A 26,229-nucleotide genomic window follows, 5' to 3' on the forward strand; every position below is an offset into this window, starting at 1 on the left:
TTTCATTTTAGGGATCCCACCACAATGGTTTGGATGTCAGGAAGAAAAGAGAACATATTCTGAGACCATTACCTTTGTATTTCCCTTTCATCTTGAAGCTGGGGTTAATGCATCGCCCACACTGAAGACTGGAGCAAGGCCTTGAGTACCAGTGTTGCTTGCTCTCATGCTTATCCCATGAAATGTGGCAGGGACAAGAGCTCCCAGCCAGCCAGCCAAACAGGGCAGTGTGTCTCCTCCCACACTTCCCTCCTCGCAGCCTGACATCACTGCAGTTCCTGCTGCTCCCAGGGTGAGTCAAAGCCACACAGCCATGGAGAGGCAAGAGAAGGAAGCCCTGCCTCTGGAGGAGGCGGGGAAGAAAGAAGACACATCAGGAAGACAGAGAAGACTGTCTAAGAACTTCCAAGAATGTCAACCGCTGGGCTATTTTTCTCCTTAGCCAAAATATCACAGCCCTGGAACAAGAACAGAAGCCTCCATTCTTTCAGAACCCAAAGCTTCAACATGAGGTCCACTTCAAATTTTTATATATAGTAGTAAATGCTATAGAACTTATGACAAAACCCAGCCCCCCCCCAAGCAGTAGAGCATCTGCTTTGCATGCAGAAGGTTCCAAATTCAGTCCAGGTAGGGCTGGCAAAAACTCCTGCCTGAACATCTAAAGGACTGTCATCACCAATCCATGTATGCTGAGCAAGACGAACCAATGATATGACTCAAGTACAGTGGTACCTCGGTTTACATACACTTCAGGTTACACACTCTGCTAACCCAGAAATAGTGCTTCAGGTTAAGAACTTTGCTTCAGGATAAGAACAGAAATCGGGCTCCGGCAGCGCGGCAGCAGCAGGAGGCCCCATTAGCTAAAGTGGTGCTTCAGGTTAAGAACAGTTTCAGGTTAAGAATGGACCTCCAGAACGAATTAAGTACTTAACCTGAGGTACCACTGTATAAGGCAGCTTTCTATGTTCCTTTATATGACCCCAAGGTGAGTCCAGAAACGCATGCAGCTATGTGGATTTTTCTCTCTCTTTTACACACACACAGGCACACACACCAGTAATACTACCCATTGCACACTACCCAGTTTATTAGGATCAGCTGACATATCCCACTTCATCTATATAAATTTGTAAAAGACAACAGTAACTCTTAATGCCTCCTATCACTTCACTCCCTTGCCAGAGCAGAGAGTTCTCCAATTAGCCTGGCATCCTAGAGGTGAGACTTTGTGTGTTCCCACAACTAACCTGTTCTCTGCTCTGCCCATCCCACCCACCACTTTAGAGTGACCAGATGCAAGGGAATTTACAGATCTACAGCACTGTATTTAATAACTCACTGGATCACCCATGGCAACTAGAGATTCCACACAGGGGAGTGAGTGGGTTGGCAAAGGGGGGGGGGTGGATCTCTCCATTCCTCCTCCCACCAGCCTCCACTTTGCTTCCTCTGAAGCCAGCATGGAAACCAAGTCTGTCTCTCCTCCACCAGCCTGTATAGCAGAAGGCACTTTCTTTAACAAGCCTGTTGAGAAGCTTCCTCTCCTCTGTGGTCATCATGGAAACAACAAGCTACTAATTTCCTTAGCAGGTTAGTAAAAAACACTGCATGCTAATAACTTTTGTGGGCTTATTTACAAGGCTGTTTAAATAGCTACATAAGAGGCGGAATGTTTACAGAGACAGCTTGTCATGTAGGAGTGAGAAAACCACACCTAACCATTTTTCCTCTCTACACAGCTATTGAAGATAAAGGAACTCTGCCTCCTTAGCATCTGGTCACCCTCTTTACCTCTCTTTCCTTCTTTAAGATAAAGCCCCAGTCAGTCACCGCCAAACTCAGGCAGCCCACCAACTGAAGACCAGTACCCCATATCTTTTAAACAAATGAATCTCTGAGCATGTCTAGATTGCCCTAAACACAGTGATTATGTTCTTCATAGCATACACACAACTCTGGTTGTGCAGCAAGTTGTCCATATAAAAAGGGACAGGTCCCAGCCAAATATGAATCTCCACACCTTCCTCTTTGCAAATTAAACCACCAGTTCTGTTTCCTTATGGTCAAGCAAAGCTGCAAAGCCCTAGGCTTTGCTGGAAATGTCACTTAGTGATGCACCCAAGACATGACTATGGGTCAGAACTGAAGGGACACAGTGCCTGTTTGCCTGAGCTTAGCTCCTTCCCTTAATCTCATACACACACCTTCATTTCCACATTCTTCCTTATGGCAGAGAATTAGGTCTGTGATACAAAGAGATGTAATTTTAAATAACAATGCTCTTGGTTGGCCTTAACAATCTGGGCAGGTTATAGTGAAGCAAGGGGAGAGCTGGTCTCTTAGCTATGGTTTCTTAGCACAGCTGTTATGTGAAGATGTCAGAAGACAGCAATGGGGTACCACTAAACCTTACCCAGAACGCAAAGGTAACACCCAAATCCTTTCAAGTAAAAGCTTTTGTCATCCTGTAGAAGGAAAGTTCTCTCCCTGGCTGCCTTCCTGTACTATGGTATGAAATAGCTAATTAAATGGCCACTTTTACTAACAGGCCTTCTGCTTGTATGCAGCACACAGCAATCAACCTAGTGTCCCTCTGCCTCCAGGGGCTGGAAATATATTCTGGTGCTACAAAGTGCCACAAACATCCCTAGTGCAGCTTTTCCACAGCTAGCAGCATGCAAAACCCATTTGAACTCCAGCTAAAGCACAGTCGCCTCTAGCATGCTAAGCCAGCAGGGTTTCTCCCTCCACACATCACCTTAGATACACAAACATCTACCCATGCCCCAAGTTTCCAGATGAGCTGGCACACCTCCACAAACCATGCACAAACCTTTAAGTCTTGAATCCTGCGGAAAGAAAGCCAAGGCCTACACCTTTTCTGTGTGAGTTCAGATTTAATCAAAAGTAGCTTTTCCCAAGGAAATAATCTTGCAAGGTGGAAAGCCCCTCAGAGAGCTCACTGTTGTCCGGAAGTAGCACAGTTAAACTCAAAACAGGCTCCTTTTGAGTTCTTTGAAGGAGTCCCCTCTACTTTCTCTCTCTCTCTCTCTTATTCACTCATGGCGCCATCTGTAGGGTGGCGATCGCATAACGACAACAGCTAGGTATAAGTAAAACTTACAAACAGCATGTTTTTGAGCTCACTAGAACTTTTATTCTTATATTTACAAGAAACCCACATTCCATCCTCCTATCCATCATTGGTCACATATAGTATAAAGAATTATTTAGGTTGGATGCAAGAATGAAAAAAAGAGGACGGGGAAGGAAACATTGTTTTGAGGCGTGATGGAAAAGGCAAAGCTGGCAGTTTGTAGTAATCTTGAGAAGTGGAGGAGGTAGGCAAATAAATAAGATGAAGATTGAATTAGGCTGGACCAGATACCCTCAGCCTGGCACCCTCCAGACATTGCTGGACTCCCAATTCCCATCAGAACCAGCCAGCATGGCTAATGGTCAAAACCTCTGGAGGGAATCAGGTTGGCGAAAGTATGGGCTACACCAGGGTCAGCAGCCTAAGGCCCATGGGCTGGAAGCAGCCTGCAGAGGTCATTTGACTGGCCCACAAGCCACCCCCGAACCGAGCTGCCAGCCTTGTGTGCTGCGCTAAAGTGGCACAGTGCGGCATGGAGACTCACTTCTGCAGTGCCGGAAATTGTGTCTGCATAGACGCAGACGCCAAAAATCAAGGGTGTGCACGCATGATCTGGCCCAGGCAAGATAAACTTTGCTGACCCCTGGGCTACACCATAAAAGGTAAAGGACCCCTGACAGTTAAGTCCAGTCGCAGATGACTCTGGGGTTGCGGCGCTCATCTCGCTTTACAGGCCAAGGGAGCCAGCATTTGTCTGCAGACAGTTTTTTCGGGCCATTCAGTGCAAAACAATTCTCATGTTGCACCAGAGTTTATTAGAACAAAGTAGCAACAACAGCTCTTCCTTTGAAAATAAAAGCCTGCAGATACTATCAAGAGTTGAGCTCTTTAAGGGATGCACTTAAATACAGTGGTACCTCAGGTTAAGTACTTAATTTGTTCCGAAGGTCTGTTCTCAACCTGAAACTGTTCTTAACCTGAAGCACCACTTTAGGTAATGGGGCCTTCTGCTGCCGCCACGCCGCAACACGATTTTGGTTCTCATCCTGAAGCAAAGTTCTTAACCCGAGGTACTATTTCTGGGTTAGCGGAGTCTGTAACCTGAAGCGTATGTAACCCGAGGTACCACTGTACCACCTAACCAATCTGTCCTGATAACTAGCCCCCTTTTGTTAACTTTTTGGTTACAAAGGAGGAGTGCCAGAGAAGTACATGGAGATGGAAACCAGGAGCCCCTCGCCACCTGCCAGATCTCCAGAAAGCATAGCCTGGACCTTGCCTGCTCAATGCATCTAGGGCGAGATTCCCTCCATTCATCAGATTTCAGCAAAAAAGGAAAGGCGTTCCCTCTCTTCCTTGAATCCAGCCCCAATGATAGAATATTCCACTGTGATTCAGCAAAGTCCATCCCACTTCCTGCTTCTGTGCGCCTTCCCTTTAAATAGCCAGACAAATAAGAAACTGGAAAGGTGGTGGTGGTGGTTGTTGTTTTTTAAGGCGCCTTAAGTTTTTGTACCCTCATTTCCTCTGCAGCCTGTGTTAGCCCAGCTTTCTTCCTCCAGTTCCCAAGTAGAGTTCAGTCCTTTCAGTGTGGATCAAGGAGACCCTGATTCTCCTCTACAAAGCCACCCAAATAGTGTATCACCAGACACCTCATTGGCCACAACAAATTCACTCCCAAAGCCCCTTGTGAAATACCAACACACAAACACAGATCCATTTGGCCTCCCATCACAACCACTGGCCCTTTCCAACATCATGCCCTCAACACCCCAAATTTGACCTGTCTGTCTGATGCAGATGACTGGGTGACAACATACCAGTCAGACAGGTATTGCCAGCTTCATGGTAGCACGTGCAGCACTTCTGTATAGGGACAGGTGCTGAACACTTGGAATTCCTGTTCCACAGCGGATGTTGAGCTTAGCCAAGTTCAGGACAGAAATTCCTGAGTGATTACGTATGACCCAATCTGTATTTTGGCATTTGGTAGGATGTGGAACAAGACTCGGTGTGCCAGACCTTGGTAGCTCCCAGACTAGAAACAAAATGTTTGTTAGTATTTCTGTTATGGGTGTGTAAAGAAAGTGAGGGAACAGCTGCTATCTGCTTCCAGTGTCTTCAGGAATGGCAGGAGCTAGCAAACTACCCTTTTGCAAGCTGATAGTTTTTCAGTTCCTAAACGGAAAAGAACTTTACATACATTACACGAGAAGAGCACTTCTCAGCTATAACATGCAACATTTTCTTGGATCAAATCAAACACACCCTCTGAAGCATACTCTTTCTGTGATCATACTAACCGATGGGAGGACAGCCACAGATAGGTCTATTAGCCCTGACAGCTAAATTGAACCTTTATGTTCAGAGGCAGAATACAAATGAACAGCAGTTTCTGGACAGCAAATGGCAGTGGAGGGCTGCTGCCTTCAGCCCTGCTTGTGGGCTTTCCAGAAGCATCAGACGGGCAGCTGTGTAAGACACAATGGTGGTCGCCTGTCTAATCCAGCACGACTCTTCTAATGCACTAAACTAGAATACTAAGAAGGCACGTGCTGGTTGCATCCTGCCTTCCTGACCTTTCCCAAGCCCAAGCATCATCCAGAAGAACATGGAACCTGTAGCATTTCACATATTGTTGGATTCCAACTCTTAACAACTCGAGCCAGCACAGCCAATGACAAGTGATAGTGGAAGCATGGTGCAACAACATCTGGAGGATCAATGTTTTGATATAAAAATGTTGATTCTGCCCCCTTACTATCAGTAGTTTACTGTACTTATTACGGATTTATTATTTATTTATTATTTCCAACAAACCTCTTCGGATTGGGGAAGACTAAATTTTCTTTTTAAGCTAAAATAAATTTAAGGAGCTTTGTTGGGTTCCCTAAAACTCCACTTCTCCCAAAATGGTTCAGCATTTGGGACTCAGTGGTACAGCACATGCTTTGCATCCATCAAGTTCCAGAATTGATCCTTAGAATCTCCAGTTGGGGACTGGCAAGACTCCTGCCTGCCTGGCAGCAGATCTCCAGAACTTAATATAGAAAATACTATGCCATATAGACCAAAAGTGTGAGTCTGTATAAGGAATCTTCCTACGCTTCAGGAATGTGGTTGAACTGAAGGTTGGCAGTAGAGGGCAGTGTAGAGCAAGCCAAGCTGCTACAATCCTTGCAAGAACAAGAACCTGTTACTTCACTCTCCCCACAATGCCTAGGGGCTCCCACAAACCACTGTTTCTAAGAACATGAACTAAGGTGCCCTCTACCTAGATGAATGAAGAGGCCAAAATGGCTTTTTATAATGAGGTGAGCAGGCTGGTAGTTAATAGCTGAGCGGTAACATGGGCTATGTTCTGCCATTATTCTGTGTCTTGCTTACTTGTTTATGGCAAAAATATTGAACTTGAATTTGGAAATTCCATTTTAGCTATCAGAACCAATGCATAGAATTCTCTTTTGCACCTCCAAAATAAGTTGCAGATCAGCTTCAGTAGTGACACATTCCACAGATGGGCCCTCGCACACATATCTAGTTGCACAAAACCCATCTCACTCAGCCCACAGAGGCCATCCAAAAGGTAGCTAAGGCAGTGCTTTTTTTCTATAAAAAGTTTAGGGGTCCTCTCATTCTCCTACTCTACTCATATTGAAATACTGCCCCTCAATGAGGCCAAACTTAGATTCACAATATGTTTAGGGGTATGTGTACGCCTGCATACCCCCAGAAAAAAAGCACTGGGTTAAGGTATCCAGAGGATGGCATATATGAAAGTACAATGAGGGCCATGGATGGACTACTGCTTTTTCTGAATAATATTCAAACTGCAGGCTTTGTCAGGTAATCAACACACTGGCAACGCAGTATCCACACACACCCCAACCTTGAAAAACAGTTATTTAAATCAAAAGCCTTGTTTCCAGTACCTGAAAGACCACAAAAACCATTGTTATACAAGGTTCTGCTTCAGGTTCCTACAGAGCCAAGGCCTAAGCATGTTCGTGCAGATATTAAATCCCCAGGGAATTCAATGGGACTTGCTTCCAATTAAGGATGCTTTGGTTTGCAGGATAAGATTCTGATCTAAGTACCAGTGATAGGCTTAAAGAAGCTGAAAATGAAAGGAGCAATAAAACAAAGATAGAAGAGAAGGCAAACTGGCTTCTTTTTTGAAAGCCTCTTTTTTATACTAGCTGGAGAAAAACAGGAGGGGGGAAGGGGGGACTATCGCAACCAGAACTAATGATGTAAATGTACATTCACATTTACATAATTTATTTTAAGTGCCAGATTTGGGCCTGCCTGCTTCACCTTGGACTAGCAGCTAATTAACCATTTATTCATAAAGCACTTTAAGGTTTTCAGATCTTTTTTTTCTGGCCATCTTTTTTTCCCATCCACAGAAGGCAGCTTTAGATTGAAACAGGCTATGCCATCTCTCTTGGGAGAACACGGTGACAGGCATGCGAGGAAGACAGCATGCACTGAGCTGCGACTAAGGTTAATGGGCTCATGCAGACTTCCCTCCACCCCCATCACTCTTTCAGCTGGAGAAGAAGACCCTTTAAAAGAACTCCAGTGGTTCCCCCGCCCCCAGTTGAAAGGCTGCTCCCTGAAGCATCATTTGATGCTAAAAGCTTTCATTTCATTCGGGATCTCCAATGTGAGTGCAAGAAAGAATTTATTCATGGGTAAAAAAAGAGCCTGGCACACTCTACCTCCTTCCCCATCTGCTTCTGCCCCACCACCCCACAATCTGGGCTGCCTCATATTTAGAGCATTTAATGCCTTCTTACAGAGGAACACAGAGTGTATATGGGAGACAAAGCAACAGTTGAAAGGAACACGCAGAGGGGCAAAGCAGAGAAAGGAAAGAAAGAGTGCAATCCTATCTGTTTGAAAAGATTGGGAGATAATGAAAGAAGAAAATAAATGACTGCTTTATTTCTTACATAGATACCTAGGAAGCCACCTTATACTGAATCTCAGCACTGTCTAAACTGACAGGCAGCAGTGCTCCAGGGTTTCAGGCAGAGGTCTCTCCCAGCCCTACCTGGGAATTGAACATGGGACCCTCTGCATGGAAAGCAGATGCTCTGCCACTGAGCTACAACACTTAACACTCAAACCCACTTGTTCTTCTATGTCTATACTGGGTCCTTCTCTCTTGGCCTAAAACAGCAGCTTCCAGGCTTTGTTATAGAGAAGCATGCAGGTCCTTGGAAGTTGCTTAAGGTTTCTCAATACAAACATAAATGCACATGAGATATCCCCCCCCCCCTGCCCATCCCAGTCATATGTAATCATGTGTCTAGGAGTTATCCTCCACTTAAACAGCTGTTACTCTAGGAGAATTGCTCATGAAGCCACTGATATGTCTTCAACACACAGTCTATCACAGCCGTCACCAACCTGGTGCCCTCCAGTCATTTTGGACTAAAACTCCCATAAGCCCCAGTCAGCACAGGGAGATCTGGAGTCCAAAACATCTGGAGGGCACCAGGTTGGTGAAGGCTTGTTAATCAGAAGTTGAAACTTATATATTTAGTTCTATAGAAAATGTTTCAGGCTGCTTTTCAGCTATACAGACCCTCAAAATGGCTGAAAATAAAACAATAACAACCCTTCATAAAAGAATTCATTGGTAAAACACACATACTGTTCATACTATCAGCAGCTTTATACCATATTAAACATAAACAGTCCTTGTTCTTAAAAGGCTTGGTGGAAAAAATATATTCATAGAACAGCAAGAGGGTCTTGCAAGGGAATTCTACAACGCAAGCCCCCCACCCCACAAAAAAGCTAAATTTTTGGTTGTGGTTAATCTTATTGGGGATGGTGATGGCACCTATAGCAACATCCCTCCTTGTCAACCTTTGTTCACTGTTGCAGAGTGGGGAGCGGGGAGCCACCCTGGGAATGTGTTTTGAGAGCAAGATATATCTCTGGAGAAAGCTGTTCCTGAAAGCCTGTGGCCCTCCAGATGTTACCAGGATCCAACTTCCACCAGCCCCAGCCATATAGCCCATGAAGAGGGAGTCATAGTTGAGGAGAGTCAAGGGTTCCTCAACCCTACCTTATGCCAGACCAATTACAGCAGCAATGGGGGACCAGCAGCTTTAATTTGGCTAGAAGCAAAATGATAAACCCATAAGTTGAGAAGAGAATTGGTGAAATGAACTGGAAGCGAATAGCCCTTGACATAAGCAGGGTCCACTGACAGGTAAGCTGCTGTATGGGAGGGCTGGGTGGGCTTCAGGCTTTCAATTTGCTTTTTTAAACACACACCCACACACCCTGGGAAGAGCCACCAATTGGAGACAGTTGCAAAATATACACATTTCAAGTTAAGGACGCCTCTCAGCGCATCCCAAGCCCAATAATTCGTTCACAGCATGAGAACTGAGCTCACAGTGCTTTCACACTAAACATTCACCCCTGCTTAAAGTTTCTTCTTTTCATCAGCCTTCCTGATGAAAAGTTGGTGGTGAAGCCTCTCTGCTGTTGCTCTGGTTAGACTACTGGGTGTCAGAAAACAGTGCCAATCTACTATTAATGGCTCTCAGATCTACCAGCAAAGCTGGCTCTACCCTGCAACATAGGGCAAGGACACTTCAGGCTACAGATATCACCCCCCTCTCAAGGTTAAAGAGGTCCTTTGCCCTCTCAAATACCAAGGGACTGCAGGAACTCTTATCAATACCACACGTCTCAGGGGAAAGGCTCTTCCTTCTTCCTGATGCAAACCAGCTCATTTGTTCTCATTAAATTTTAACAAGAACAGAGCTCTAGAGACAGAGGCAGTGTATGTGGTGCTCTCCATATGCTTGTAGTTCTTCAACTACATCTGGGCAGCCACAGGTCCCCCACCCCTGTAGTATAGGTTTGCTACCAGAAGACTATTCAGTGCATCTTCCTGTTTTTTATCTGCAAGGGTCCCCTGGTAATATATTCAGATTAAAAGCCCCACACCATTCTCTGTTCAAAGTTAGAAGACTAGACACAATACTGTGATACAAAATTCACCCATGCCCTGCATCTAATTTGCGGCACAAACACAATGCTGTTATCCCCACCTGCACACCACTTCCACTTCTAAGGCTTGGTGTCCCTATTCATTTCCCCCAGAATGCTACCTTGTCTTTCTTTTAGAAGCAATCAGTATTCTCGCAGCCCTGCTGCTTCCTTTCCAATCCAAAACAGGCAAAAAGGAAGACAGGTAAGAAGCAGGGAGGTTTCCAATACACTCGGAATTTCTCTCTCTGGTTTTGTTGCCACAGGTCATTTTTGAGCCAAGTGCTATTCACAGAATTTGTACGCAATGAGTATCCACAACAGAGAGAATTGTGGGAAAGGGGATTACCTTCTAGGGTTCACTCCCATCCCTAGCCAGTAGCACCATCTTGGAATCGATGCAGTGAGAAACGGTTGAAAGAACTGGATATGATCAGCCTAAGTTATAATAAGTTAAGGAAAGACATGATTGGGATCTTCAAAGATCTGAAGAGCTGTAACACAGAAAATGAAGCACTCATTCTCTCTTGCTCCAGAAGGCCAGGCCTTGAAACAAAAGCTGGGAACAGAGGGAAGCAGATTTCAGCTAAGCCTTGGGAGAGGCATACCAATGATATGAGCTTTCTGATAGTGGAACAGACTGCCTCAGGAAATGGTGATCTTTCCTTTTCTGGGGGCCTTTTAAGCAGCAACTGGATAGCCATCTGTCAGGGACTTTGCAGTAGTTTCACCCTGAGTTGCAGATTCTGAACTGAGGAGGGAGGTGGACTAGATGTTCTCCAAGACAGCTTCAAACTCTTGTGACTCTTATCTCAATTTCCTTGTGCAGATCTCATCCAATGAGCAGGTCTATAGACTGCTCTGCACATGGATGCACTCAAAACATTCTGTGCTCTTTATTTCATGCATTCACAGGATCTCTAGGACAAAGCTGGGTAAGCCCGTGAGTAAAATGTGGCTTACCAGGGCTCCCAATTTGGCTTGTGAGGTCATTTCCCCTAAGACATGCTCACCACCCCACACTTGACATCAGAAATGAAGCAGGCACTCATGTGGCAACAACTAAATGTTTGGGAGCTTAATGCAAGCTCCCAATTCTTCATTTCAGCTAGAGCAAGGTGAGCTCCCACTGCCAATCAGCTGATGGGAGATGAAAGCAATTTCCATTTTGCAAACAGCCCTGCAGTACTCCTTGGTTTTTGGAAGTTCAAAAAACAGTGCAGGGCTGTTTGCAAAAGGGCTTTCATACAGTCAACACAATGAACCTTGGAGCCCCAACAACTGGGCTTCAAAGCACAGTGTCACCAAACATCATAGAGATACCAAGGTGACTGATTGATTGGTTGATTGATTGACAGAGAGACAGTTCCACTCACCTGTCAAATCTGGCCTGCTAAGGGTTGGAGAAGATCAGGATCTAGGCCAGAAAAGATTCCCCACCCCTGCTCTGAGCTCCACCAGTGACACCGTACACTACAAAATGGCATCTATCCTGATGTGTTCCCTGCACCATGGCGTCTCTGCTCCTTTCACCAGCAACTGAAACCAACTTTTGTAGCTCTAAAGTCCTGCAAGGCCCTCAGGCTGTACTATAGCAGGTGGGCATTAAGCATGGAAGCTCAATGGCCTCTGCACGCTGCCAAACACTGATTAACATTGGCCTTGCCAAGAGCAAGATGCTTGCCAAAGGAGCTGGGGACAATGGGACTGTGCGAGCCAGACTGCCGCTGCTGCAGTGGAAAGAACATGAAGCAGAAACAAGTTAAATTTATTGCTGCCGGTGGCTGTGATGGAAGGTTCTTCAGACCACTACCAAGAAAACAGGCATCAGATTATGTTGCAATAAAATATATGGGCAAGTGATGCCCATGATGCAAATAAGAATGCCTTACTCATTTACTGTTGGTAGGAAACGAGCAAATAAAGGAAATGCGTATTCTTTCTGCAGCAAAACCATTCCAGCATCTGTCTGGCACTCAGGGAAATAATAAAGGTAGACAGAAGGAAAAATTCAAAATCCAGAATTTAAAGTCTTATAAATTATCTGAATAGCCTCCATCCTTAAATTATGGTACTCATCAAGAAACTGATCCTTAAAACTGCAACTCATTGCTGCACCTCAACACCAGCACAAGCTAGTAGCAGCTGAGAATGTGAACCAAGATGCCCCTACGTTGTGGCTCATCTTAACCATGAAATCACCAACTGATCACAAGAGAAGGCATATTTTCTCATCCTCAAACATCCAAACCCCCCCCCCCCCCCAATACTGATTTATCAACAATGACCTACCTTACCGGATCGGATGGCCTTGGACTGTTGGTTGCCATCTGTCAACCCTACCTATTTCATCTGGTTGTTGTAATGATAAAAAGTACACACACACCCTTGAGCTCCACTGTGGAAGGGTGAGATAAAAAAGTAACTAATAAATATACACATACAAATTACATCATTCTCTAGAGATGTGGCTGTTTACCTTGAATGAACCAACAGACACACACTATTCCCTTTCCTTGTTAAATAGTCCCCCCGCTCTTGTAGTCTTAAAGCAGAGATGAGGAACCTGTGGCCCTCCAGATATTGCTGGACTACAGTTCCCATCAGCCCTAGCCAGACTGGTCAGTGGTTGGGGTGATGCGAGGCAGAGTCCAACAACAGAGGACACCAACCCCGATATTCCGCTGCAGTCTTGCAGCAGAGAGCAGAGGCAGCTTCCCAAGGGCACATTTTTAGAGCAGTCTTGCTGGGAGCAAACTCGAAGCAGAGGTCAAAAGCGGTTAGGAAGCTATTTCTGGCTTTAACCTGGACTTGGTCCATTGAGAGCTGCAGTGCAGCATGCCCATCCTGCAGTACTTTTCGTCTGGGCATTGCCAGCCTGACCTGTCAGCAGCGCAAGGGACAGATCCCAACAAGACTATTACAAGCAGCAAATCCATCACAAGTTCATATAGAACAGCTGAAGTCACTAGAAACACAATTCTACTGCAGCACAGCAGTGACAAGGGAAGGCAGAAGTTGAGTTTCAAGAAAGCATCACGTTGAAGTAACTGCATCCCATCTGCTGAAGACTTATATCAGTGACTTGGCACTAGGAGTGGACAGATCAGTCCATTTCTGGCCTGTACAAACTTCGTGCATGTTGTTTCCATATAGATGTTTTTTACCAGTTCCATACCAATTATTCTAAATATATTTTACCCTAGTATAACTCTTTTTGGTCCATTTTTGTGCTGAGACCTCTACTGCAAATCTCAGAAAAGGGTTGTATCCAACATTAGTCCTACTGGTTGCATACCCACTGAAATTAATTAACTTAGATATATTAATTTCAGTGGGTCTACTCCCAGTTTAACTTGGCTGAATGCAACCCCAGATGTGAAATCTGAAGGATAATTACATTTCGATCTGTGTGTTGGTCTGGGAGGCGTGAATTAGGTCAGTTTGCTTAAAAATGCAGACTGCACAAAATTCTTCTCCATCCCTCCTTGGAACTTACGAAGTGTACAGCACAAGAGAGATGCTCCCATGGAGAACTGGGCAAAAAAAGACCACTACAAAACACAGACTCGGGGATCTCATAAATGCTAAGACACCACAAAACCTGACCTAAGCAAGGAGTTTTATTCCTACACCTACACATAAACAAGCACAGATATATACAGAGACCACGTGTTCCTGAATTGCTCTCTTCTTCGCCCACCTCTCAACTCCAGCCCAGCCCACAAGCAGCTTTGCAGCAATTATTTCAGCTAATAAACTGTCATTTGGCAGAATCCACGTGGCTTTTCTGCATAATCAACCAGCACAGGCATTGTTTGCTGTTGAGGGCTCAGGAAACGACTGCAGTCTAATTATTCTACAGACCTCCCATTAAGGGGAGGAGGGAGAACTTGCAAGATTAATAGGATATTTTAAAAAAAAGCCTTCAAGAAGCCAAGAGACAGAACAGATGGCCTCCTCCATTAAAAACAATATACTGTAGTTTCAACTATACAGCCTTGGTCTCTGTTCAATCAAATAGGTTCCCAAAAATTGCATTAAACATCTGTTGATCGCATTGGTTCTGGTTATTAAACTCTACAATATACCCGTTGTCCAAACTGCAATTATCCAAATGGCATGGTGGTCTGAAATAGCTGTATGTTCCCACACCTGTTGATGTAATCCAAAGTAAATAACCACAGTTGCATTCATACAGACTTTTGCTAATCCAATCCCATCAATGGGGTTAATAATGATAAATAAAATAAAAATAAATAAATCAAGATTTTGCACACATTTATCAGCAAAAGGATTCACCTTTTTCTCCTTTCTACACATTAGGCCGTGTTTGACCAGTTCCACCCAGGCTGGGCCAGGAGCGGAGATGCTTTACCATACAAAATAAATAAATCCCTGTTCTTAAGAAGCTGTCATGTCAGAGAAGTGGCTTACACTAGGAATGCTTTCCCTCAAATCTAGTTTACTATATGGAGGGCTTGTTTTGTGAACTACTTATCAGGGAGAAAGCTTCTAATGCAGCCTTCTCCCTGACATGCTACATTTCTAAGGGCAAGGATTTATTTGTTTGTTTGTTTGTTTTGAGGAACGCGGAATCCTATGAGTCACAATCTGAAGTAAAACCGCCCAGATGCTGAGCTACAACCCACATCAGTAAGAACTAGGAGCTTTCTTCCTTTCCTTTTTCCTTCATTTTCTCGCAACACAATCTGCGTTAACAACCCTTCTTCGTATCTAGCTTGGCACCTTACTCCCACAGCACAGAAAATCAGATGTGGGAATCAAGTTATCTTGCTGTGAAAAAAGATACATGCTTTTGTTTTATTGCTTGAATTATTTAAATTTAGTTTTATTGGTAATTTATTATTATTGTAAAGCACTGTAATTTTGTGTTAACACTTTTTTAAAAAAGGGGGAGAATCAACACATTTTATAAAGGAATAAACAAATAAAAGCCACCCTTTTCACAACTAAAAGTGACATGACTGTATTATAAGATTTGGAATTTCTTACGTCTTTTAATCCTCACCCAGCTAAGGGGCTGTCACATGGAGGATGGCAAGCTTGTTTTCTTTTGCTCTGAAGGCTAGGACCCAAACCAATGGATTCAAGTTACAAAGAAAGGAGGTGCTGACTAAACATCAGAAAGTATTTTCTGACAGTAAGAGCAGTTCAGCAGTGGAACTCTCCTTCACTGGAGGTTTTCAAGCAGAGGCTGGAGGACCATTTTTCATGGATGTTTTAGTTGAGATTCCTGCATTGCCGGGGGTTGGACTAGATGACCCTTGGGGTCCCTTCCCACTATACATTTCTATGATTCTACGAACACAGAGTAGCTAAGAGAATGCTAAGCTTACAATCAACAGACTTAAACAAAGGAAGAGGGGTGATAAAATCCAAGAGTGCTATAAAATACAATGTGAATCATAAACCTGGCACATTGAAATAATATATGGACGACACCAGTGAAATTTCTGTAATATTTTCAGAGCAAAGCTCTGCCCAGTGAGTGTTTTTCTTCCTCTCAAAAAGATTTTTGGCAGAAAATGAAAGAACAATTGCTTGCCGCTGAAGAGGCTGAGGTCAGATGGTAAGGATTATAAATACAGCGGCTGGCAGGCTGACAGCTCTCCACAGGTGAATATGTTGGTGACTTTGCCATAAGCTTTGCCATATCGATGACTACTAAACCAGACAGGTTTGGCATTCTCTACTTGAATTCATTAGCTCGTGGCTTTAATCACAGGTTCAACACAAAAAAACAACAATCCTAAAATGTAGGCCTTTGACCCTGTGCCTGAGTTATTTTCAAAGCCACGATTTGCTTGGCAAAATAACCTGTCCCATTTGACCCAGGTTTACATCACATACAAATGTCACAATCTTCTAACTCCAGATCAATTAAGCCACAGAAACTACCACACCCTGATAATGTATTAAGGCCTGATCTATACCGGGAATCTTAAGGCTGTAAGGAGAACTATACTACTTCAGACTGCAACTGGGCAGTAAAAACAATTCTGAACTGCCATTTAAAAACAGCCACCACCCTATCTTCCCTGTTGTGGTACTTTTCTGTTTGCTAAGAACTTTTCACATTTTATCCCCATCATGTCTAAAGTGACAAATTCTAGTCTACCATGTTACACAAGAAGAAACAGGATGCAACAGAATGTAGGGCTTGGACAGCAAATCCCCCACCAGCCACAAAACCCACCACAGAACGGCCCTTGGGCAAATTACCATCACATCCCTTAAGACTGTTGACAAAACAGAATAAATCCATGTGTGGTGCCCTGAATCCATTACCCTAGAGGAAGAAAGAAAATGTGATTTTAATAAATATTAACAAGCCATCACATGGGTCTGAATCCCCATATCACCAATAAGTCTACTAGAGAAACAGAACTTTTCTCTTTCCAGAGTTCAACCACTATGGCAGCAAGCAAAAATTAGGAGGCTGAAGGATGCCAAGGCAAAAACCAGTCTGCTTCTAAGGATCTTGAAGATGTGCTCTTAGCGAAGCAGAAAGAGAAATCTGGGTTCTTCTGCCTTCCAGAGACACCCCTCAACCCTACAGCAAAGCAAGCAAATAGAAATTCAAGCTTATACCCATGGCTGGCAGGACCATAACAAAGCTCTCCACCCATCACTAGTCAAGAGCGATAACTGGTTTTGGTAGCTGCTTCCTCCAAGTACCACAACCTTTGCGCTCTATCCTGCGACTGCGACTGAGGTAATGTATCTAGTGAGCGGTTGCATCTCAGCCAGCCCAGTTACAAGCTAAACACATACCACTCACCAAATATAAAGTGCTGGGGGGGGGCACTCGGCTATCCCAGAGCTGTCTGCCTTGTCTTTAAGTTTCACCTGTCAAAATGTTTGCGGAGCCCCTGGAGACTTACATGTCCAGGTGCGCAGGCAGATCAGGCAGGGAGAGAAAGCGTGTCCGGCTCTTGTCGCGTTTCCTTTGTTCCACTCCCATGGACAGAGCGAAAACACTGAAGTCTTAAAGGCACTCGCTCTGAAGCACCCACCCCCTCCTGCCTTTGCCATGGAAACCGTCTGAAGCCATGTGATTGAGACAGGAAACCAAGGGGAAGCGCCTCCTTCCCACACCCCTCCTCACCCACACGGGAAGGAGACAGGAGACTGCTGCCATGCTGAGTAAGATATAACAAGGGGAGGCTGCGTTAAGGCAGGTCCCCCATCTCTCTCACACACAAGATTCCAGACCAATTCTGGGCAATCTGTTTAAAGGCAAAGCTCACTACCTTCCTTTTGAGTCTGGCATCTCTTTGCCATGGGATCAGATCTCTTCAACTTGGAAGAACAGTGTGGAGAAATGTTGGCATAATGCAGAACAAGAGTTTGCTTAACACTAGCGGGGCCGCTTACTTTTGGAAGATCTATTGGGCAGGTTTTCCTTCAGCTCAGAGTCTGGTTGAATTCCATATTTGCGGCCAGGAAAGAATTGAAGCTCTGTCTCAAACTGGCTAGGAACCTAAGGTTTGGGTTTGGGCTTGTTTTGTGTACACATGGGTTTTCTTTTGGCATCCCACTACAGTATGTGGCTTGGGTCACTTCCTTAAAGCTCAACAGATATATTTGTTTTGTTGGCATATTTCTGAAGTGCACCTCTTCTCCGTTTATGTCATATTGTCACTTTGTTTAATGCGTGGGTGTCCTTTCTTTTGGACAGGGGATTGAGCTATATGGACCTTCCAGCTTTTATTTTTAACTGGGGGGGGGGGGAGATATTCTCCACAGCATCTTATGAAAGGGGTAGGAACTTGGAGCATTTTGTTTTGCAGCCTCACTAAGTTATCTGGTCTAGCGGTTCCTGGGTATGCATTAAGGAGAACGCAGGAGCTGTAACTCAGTGGTAAAGAAAGTTTGCATGGATAAAATTCCCAAGTTCAATTCCCGGTGTCTCCAGTTAAAATGATCAGGTGGTTGGTAACAAAATGGACCTCTGCCCAGGACCCTGGAGAACCACTGCCAGAGTAATGATGAGATGGACCAATAATTCGGCTCAATGAATTTATGCCCTTCATCTTGGGGGACATGCAGAGATTGGATATGCACAGCTATCAACAATGGACCCATTTAGAAGAACAACAGCAAACACATCACAGAGGCTTGCAATTCTATAGTTGTGCAGTCCAGCTTTGCTGATACAGGAAGGAAGGATGGTAGAAGGAGGGTGGGTTTGGGTTCCTTCTAAGGCTACCCACAATGTCTCCCTTGGCTCAGGAACCAGGAAGCCACTTGCACCTTGTCTACTAGGCTTACTGAAGTTTAAATTTACCACTTGGCTGGCTGAGGACTTCCCTGTATGTAGCTCAGATTCAGTTTCAATGCCAGGCAACAGGACAGTTTTAAATGCATGTATGGAAATGGAAAATTTGACCCGTTTTGTCCTTTTATTCAGAACAGACCAAAAGTGCCAAACGTGGGACTACAACCAAAGACATTTCACATTCCATTGGTTACACCCCAGTATTTCCTTTGATCCAGCTGGGTGATTCTAATCCTTAGGAAGCTTTAGAATTGCAGTCCCTGGCAGAGGCTTTCACAGCAGCCGAAAATAAGGAAGGACCAAGCAGAAGGCGACTCAGCAGTCACATCCCCAACCCCCAATCTGAGTAATCCATTGGCTCATCCTCTTGCACGACTAAGAGCAACAACACTCTGGAGCAGCCTAGAGGAGATCGGGGAAGCAGCATGGCTAAGGTCCAAGACCTCCTTCCCAGTTATGCCATGAGTCACTATGACCTGTCCATTCTCTCCCTCTTCTCTGCCAAGCAGTGCCTGCGACTCCCCTGTGCCTCAAGGTGCTTCTGCACTACCTCCCCCCCTCTGGAATTGTGTCATTACGAAAGAGTCCAGACAAAATGGCTGCCAAATGTCATATTCCAGCATCTTAAGAAATAAAGGACAATTTTTCTGACCTTCAAATTCAACACAATTAGAGGGCTAGCTTTTCACTTGTGTGGACTGGCAAACATCTGGAATGAGAAATGGCCTGCCAGGCAGCTGGCAATGTGGCTAGTGCATTGCTTCACTTGCAATCATTACTTTTTTAGCACATGTGGATCCCTTTTTAATAAAATAAAATAAAATTCTGCATATCAGGTGTTCAAAAGGATTATGGAACTACATTCAGCCTCCCTATCTCCCCAACCTCTTTCCCACTAAGATGCTCATCAGCAGTATCTTAACTATCTTTGTATGTTTCAATTCCACCATTACATGTTCTGAAAGACAGTCCCTGTAAACAGTATCACTTTTCAACTGCCGGTACTGGCTTGATCTTCTTCTTCTTTTCAATTCCTTTCTTCCCGAGAGTGCACATGCATTAATAAAAAGGTCAAAACAAAATGAATGAATGTTCCAACTTTTCACTTGGAATTTTACAAATATCCTGGCAATCAAGTGCCGCAGCTGACCCAGGCAACTTTACCATAGTGAAACATGCAAAGCTGACTACATATACACCAAGTGATAACGAAGTTGGAAACTGGGAATTGTGAAGTCCAAGTGGAAGCCTTCTTAGTGTTATTTCCAGGCTTCACAGCTTTGGGCCTAAGCTGGGGAAAGACCACTGCAAATTTAAGAAGCATAAATGAAAGAAATTCTGGATATCCGTGGAACTGTTGACCAGATGACTCTAGGGCACTGCTATATGCAGGCTCCAGCAGGGAAGAACCAGTTTACACAAGTACTTCTATGGCCCATTACAAAATTTCTGAGTTCAGTGTGAGGCAGCCTGACTCCTATTTCCAATGAAATGTACTCTGGAATGGAATAATGCTATGGAAAGCCAGCTTTTCTGTGTATCACACTTCACTACCATTTCAAGGGTGCCCAGTTAAGATCAGAGTCAACAGGAACAACTGTAAAAAGCAAACGCTTTTCAGTTATGAACTCAGGCTTTCTCTTCTGTAGATTTTGGCAACAGGCAGCCTCTGAGTGACTCCTGCATGGCTGTGTAGCGGCAAAGTCACTTTAAAACTAGAACCTGTTCCTAGCCATTCTCAGCCAATGAACAGAAGGTAACTAGAAGGCAAAAGAGTTTTCAGCATTTATGCTTCCCCTTCTCTCGCTTGTGCACATTCTGGAAGGAAGAGGTCATGCAAACTGGGGGCAGGGGAGGAAAGAGGAAGTCTGAAAACTGAGGTAGTCATGCGGGGGGGGGGGGGACTCGCCACCTGTTTATAAACATAAACAGATATGCCATGTGCAAATATCAGGAAAATTAAATTCTCCTTCTGATATAGGCAACAGCATTCTTTTAAGTGATACACAACGTGGAGAAATACCCTGAATAAACTTCCAAAATAATTCATTACACTTTTGAAAATAGGCTTGGGAAATGTGTAGACCAAGCAAAACACAGCATTTGTGCAGTACGTGTATTTACCTTATTCAGAATACTAAATTTAAGTAGTGACCATCTTTACAAATCAATGGAGATGTTGCTATTAACCTATTTAAATTTAATTTAATAATCTGACAAGTATCTGCAGGAACATAGATCGCTAAATACATTAGAATCTTTGGGACCAGCAAAAACACCAGTTAGCATAGAAAGCAGGCAATTAATTGCCCACTGGCATTAATTCGTATTTTAACCTTTTTCTCGTATATCCAGAAATTCTACTAAATTTTATCAGTTAATCTCATTAATTCCAAAATGGATGGGTACATACTAACAAATAGTAGCAAATCATCTGAATACAAACCTAATTTAAATTCCACTTGCTCATGCACAAAACCATAGATCTTCCTGTTCTGTCTAACTGCACGTGCCAACATTTCCAAAACATAGCTTAAATATCAGTGGAGGAAGAGGGCAGTTTATCTTGTACACCTTTCTCTATTATCAAACAAATCTGAAAGGATTCCATTTACCCTTACTTGCAATTTAGAAGAGTAGCACAATATTTGAATCCACTTTATAACATCATGAGGAAATTCAAAATTTTCCGAAGCAACATAAATGGTGTCTTATTTATGGCCCATCAGCTTTGAGTATTCAGCATCCCCTTAACAGCTGGAAATAATAAATAAGGTAAAAGGTAAAGGTACCCCTGCCCGTACGGGCCAGTCTTGACAGACTCTGGGGTTGTGCGCCCATCTCACTCAAGAGGCCGGGGGCCAGCGCTGTCCGGAGACACTTCCGGGTCACGTGGCCAGCGTGACAAAGCTGTATCTGGCAAACCAGCGCAGCACACGGAAACGCCGTTTACCTTCCCGCCGGTAAGCGGTCCCTATTTATCTACTTGCACCCGGGGGTGCTTTCGAACTGCTAGGTTGGCAGGCGCTGGGACCGAGCAGCGGGAGCGCACCCCGCTGCGGGGATTCGAACCGCCAACCTTTCGATCGGCAAGCCCTAGGCGCTGAGGCTTTTACCCAAATACCAAACCAGTTGCTACTGTTTATAAATGTTTATTTGAAGTGTATAAAGTAGAAGATCAGAAACTTATGGAACAATGGAACCATGAATTAGAGTGTGCCATGCAAGCTAAACAATGGAAAATTGCTTTAGAATCTATACAGAATGTTTCTTTAGATTTAAAACTGAGATTGAGTCAACCAAAAAATTGCATTTTGGGTATACTAGACTCCACATCAGATAGATGCTGGAGGTGCAATGTTGGAAATGCCTCACTGAGACATATGATGTGGACTTGTCCAGTGATACATCCTTCTTGGTTTGAAGTTGCTGTTCATATTAAACGTGTACTGGAGAAATCATTCATATTTGTGTGTGTTCATGTACTTTTAAATTATATTCCTGTACATGAAGACTAAAAGCAGGACAACAGAAACAGACTTTATTGGTGCTTGTGGTTGCTAAGAGACTTACACTTCATATTTATCTTCGAAGGATAAATATTCACCATCTATTTTGCAATTGTTTGAAGGCCTTAATGGCCTTGCTACATTTGAATCTACTTTCTATAAACACCAACTTTGTTTGGGTACATACTCAGACATTTGGAGGGCATATATCATTATGTATGTGTAAATTCAGATGGATGTACTGATGTTTATTGTTCTGTGAAAGTGAGCTGACGATTTTGCTTTTCTTACTGCTCTCTTTGTGTTCTTTTCTCCTTTAATAAATTCGCAAAAATAACAGTTATATATGTGTGTATATAAAAAGGCACTAAAGCTGAGCAATGAGAAGCAGAATGTAATTATTATAACATACCTCTCATGTGAGCAGGAACAACATTAATTTCTCCCTGTCTTTGAAACATAAGCAAAGTTAAATGTAAAGCTTGAGCAGTCTGCTGCCCAATTTTTTGCTGAACATATTTCTGGAGGCGGTTGTGGTGTACCCACTGTTCCTGCGCTATAAATTATAGCAGCTGGAGTCTGTGGGCATCAGTACAGCATTGCTAAATCTACTCCCTTCTGTGCAATTAGCAGTTCCCCTTAAAGTCTGAGGACATTTATAGGACTTAGGAACAGAGATAATGTGCTCAACACTGCACATGGCACAAAGGAAGACGCAACTTTTGTTAAGGTGTGGCTTAATCATCTTTTCCCACGTGACAACAAATTGGGGGCAGAGGGAGAGAAAGCGAGCAGCTGAGTATAATAGCATCTGCTTTGCAAGTTGAAGAACCAGCAGTCGATTCCTGGCATCACCAGTTAAAAGGATCAGGTTGCAGGGGATGGGGAAAGACCCTATTGGAGACCCTGTAGAACTGTTGCCAGTTAGAGTACACTATTAGGAAGCTGCCTTCTACTGAGTCTCATTGTCAGGGAACTGCCATCAGTACGGGAGGGGGAGAGCAAAAGCCAGAGGGATTCCAGAGAGCGTCCAGGGATCGGGAGGAGCAGCCCATCTTCTGGGGAAGAGAATCAGCGTAGCACCAGTGGAGGAGGGGGGCAGCTGGGGGAAGTGGCGAGGCGGTCTCATGTCTCCTTGCCTGGGACCAGCGGGGAGAGTAGGGGTCCTCCGTTGCCCACGCCCTCCCTGCGCAGAAGGCTTCCGCGCAGAGAGGGTAGGCGGAGACTAGGCGTCAAAGAACTTCTTTGCTGGAAGAAGTTTAAGAAACGCCCACTCACGGATTCTGCCAGCGATTGAGTCAGCCACGGGTGAGTGGCTGTCCGGACAGAAAGAGGTTCACTTTGGCAACCCAGCCAGGTGTTTGCACCCAGCTGGGGGGATAGGTACCTGCTTATGCACGAGCAACCCCTAGAACCATTACACTCATCATTGGTACATCTAATTCAGTACTGTCAACACTGATGGGCAGCATCTCTCTGGGGTTTCAGACAGATCTCTCCCAGCCCTACCTGAAGCTGCTGAGGAGGATTAAACCTGAAACTTCTGCATGCAAGGCTTGACCACTCAGTTATGGCCCTTCCCAAACTGGCTAGAGCAGAGTGGAAAATACTGAATGAAATGGACAAATAACTTAACTTTGTATAAGGGAGCTTCCAGTGTTCCTTAGACATGTAAAGAACACCATTCTGCCATCATTAACTTTAGGCAGGTAAGAGTCTGCAAATATTCTCTTACTCTCACCAGGACAGGCAAAATTTCAACTAGGAAAAAGGTGTGACCTGCTGGATGCTGTGCCAGCTCACCTTGTATAAAGATCCTACTTCGACAAAGCTACAGTTAGCTTAACCTTGAGCAGCCTAGATATTTATAATTAAAGGCCATATGATGCAAATTAAAAGACTAAATTATGCAAATGCATGCTTTTCCTAATTGTACAGTTCTGTAAAGCAGCCAGAATTAATAGAATTTGTGAATCGTGTTTACACAAGTGTTGAACTGAAACAGCACAAACAGAAAAATTATTATAAAGTGAAGATTTGCATTCATGTTTTTACAAGATCCAGTCACTCACACTTTTAAGACATCCTATGCACTGAAGCATAGAAAATTATCTGCCAACAAAACTACAATTCTCTAGTAAGAAAACCAAATTCAGTACTTCAGCAAATCAGCACAACACATACTTGGCCTGCATATCCTTGCTCTGTACATATTACAGTGGAACCTGCCATTTTAATTTTTCTTTTTATCAAGGTACACCACCACTGTCAACCCCAAAGAGTAATGTTTTGAGAAGAGGAAAGCTTTGAGTGGTTATGTAATACATAAAAGTACACAGCCACCTTGTACTGAGTCGGATCACTGACCATTCCAGCCCAGTAACATCTACAGTACTCTGAACAGTAGCAGTTTTCCATGGGAACATAGGGAGCTTTCACCAAATCAGACCATTGGTTCATCTAGCTCAGTATTTTCCGCACTGGGCAGCAGTGACTCTCCAGGGTTTCAGACACTGGACATTCCCAAGCTCTGCCTGGAGATGCCAGAGATTGAAGCTGTGACCTTCTGCATGCAAAGCAGATGCTCTTCCACTAAGATGGGGAAACGCATCAGCTTTGCATGCAGAAGGTTCCCGTTCAACCCCCGGCATCTCCAGGTCAGGCTGACAGACTCCGTTATGAAACTCAGGAGATATGCTGCTGCTGGAGAAATGCTGCAATGTGGACAAAACTGAGCTAGATGGCCCAACAGTCTGACTCAGCAGCTTCATTTTCACTCGCTCAGGTTTTGGCTTACTTGGTTTGCATGCAGAAGGTCTCCACTTCAGTCCCTGGCACCTCCATAAAAGGATCTCAAGCAGCAGGTGGTGGGAAAGGTTCTCTGCCTGAAACTCTGGAGAGCAGATGCTACCCAGAGAAGACAATACTGATCTGACCTTGTATTTTCTAGGCCTGCTACCATTTTACTGGAAATGCAAGGAATTGAACCCAGGAGCTTAGGCAGGTATTCCACTACTAAACCACATTAGTTCCAGAAGCTAAAGAAACACCTCAAAGTACATTACACTTCTTGAAGCAGAGCTAAAGAAAAGTGACATGAGGGCTTCAAGGGAGGCAATTGCGCAGACTTCACAAGTTCCCCTAAAGCCTTTTTCAAAGCACAGTGTACGGTACTTGCTTCCAAATTGGAGGGGCAGGCGCTAGATTCTTCCTCTTCTCTAATAGTAGTCTGAGATTCCTGTGATATGGCAACTGCAGTCTGAGCATGGGATTCTGAAAGGCTAAGAGTCCTACTCACTATTGCACTGCTGCTCAAGGCAAGGCCCTCACTCAACAAAACTACCCTTCTCTCACCTTTTAAAAACAAGCTTGACAACTGTGCCTATATAAATGTGGAAGTTGAGAAAGGGCAGAAAGTGCACACCTTCTCTGATCAGGGGAAAGGACTGTAGCTCTGTGTCAGGACACATGCATTGCATTCAAACGGTTCCAGGTTCAATCCCTGGCATTTCCAGATAGGGCTGGGGGGCTCTTTTCTGTAGCCCTGGAGAGGTGCTGCCAGACAGTGTCAACAATACTGAGCTAGATGAACCAATAGAATGACTCAGCTTTCTACATTCCTATCAGATGTGAGGAACTATTCCAGAATTGACAAGAAAAGAAACTTTGTAGGAAAAGGTGTACAGGTCAGTGAGCAGCTTGTGCTCAATGGGAGACGTGGGTGGGGGGGAGAGAGAAGTGTTCTAGTGTGCATTTCTTGTGTAAGTCACCTGCCAATCCATGATCAGCACTGGACCTGAAGAGGTGTTGTACCTGCATTAGCTGCCATCCTCTGTGGAGATGGGAAATGTCAGGGCTCAGTTGCCCTGGAGGCCCAAATCTCAGAGCAGCAGTCACTCTCACTGGATAAACATTAACTCTGCTGAGGCCTCTCTGTCCCGGTCTGTCACAGGCAGAGAGCACAGGCTGTTCTAAGCTTCCTGGAACCCTTTCAAACCAACCGTCCAAATTAAAGTGAGCCTAGGGAAGAAGGTAGCCAGGACACTCCAAAGCAATCACATGCAACAAGCACCCAAAGATTTGAGGGCAGAGGAAGAACAGGGAGCGAGTTTGTCAGAGCAGCTGCATTTTCCATTGTTGTGTTAGGTGGTGGTGGTGGTGTGTGTATGGGAATTTAATGCTAACTACATCAGACGCTGGGACGCAGGTGGCGCTGTGGGTTAAAGCCTCAGCGCCTAGGACTTGCCGATCGAAAGGTCGGCGGTTCGAATCCCTGCGGCAGGGTGCGC

General features: G+C 44.4%; 1 protein-coding gene across 6 annotated transcripts in view; it reads right to left on the reverse strand.

Moving 5' to 3' along the window:
• The window catches only part of RIPOR1 (RHO family interacting cell polarization regulator 1), a 98,992-nt gene that overhangs the window by 45,082 nt on the left and 27,681 nt on the right, over positions 1–26,229 (reverse strand). For 2 of the 6 annotated variants that reach the window (XM_079987869.1, XM_079987870.1), the window contains exon 1: positions 17,035–17,200. The exons of 2 other annotated variants lie outside the window; for them this stretch is intronic. In XM_079987869.1, the coding sequence (XP_079843995.1) occupies positions 17,035–17,185 (151 nt within the window). In that variant the 5' untranslated portion in view covers positions 17,186–17,200. Of the gene's footprint in view, positions 1–72; positions 231–16,372; positions 16,431–17,034; positions 17,201–26,229 lie in introns of those variants that run through there. 2 more of the 6 variants (XM_079987871.1, XM_079987872.1) reach the window with 2 other exon arrangements.

Source organism: Podarcis cretensis (genome assembly GCF_951804945.1).
Source record: "Podarcis cretensis genome assembly, chromosome: 8".
NCBI lineage: Eukaryota > Metazoa > Chordata > Lepidosauria > Squamata > Lacertidae > Podarcis > Podarcis cretensis.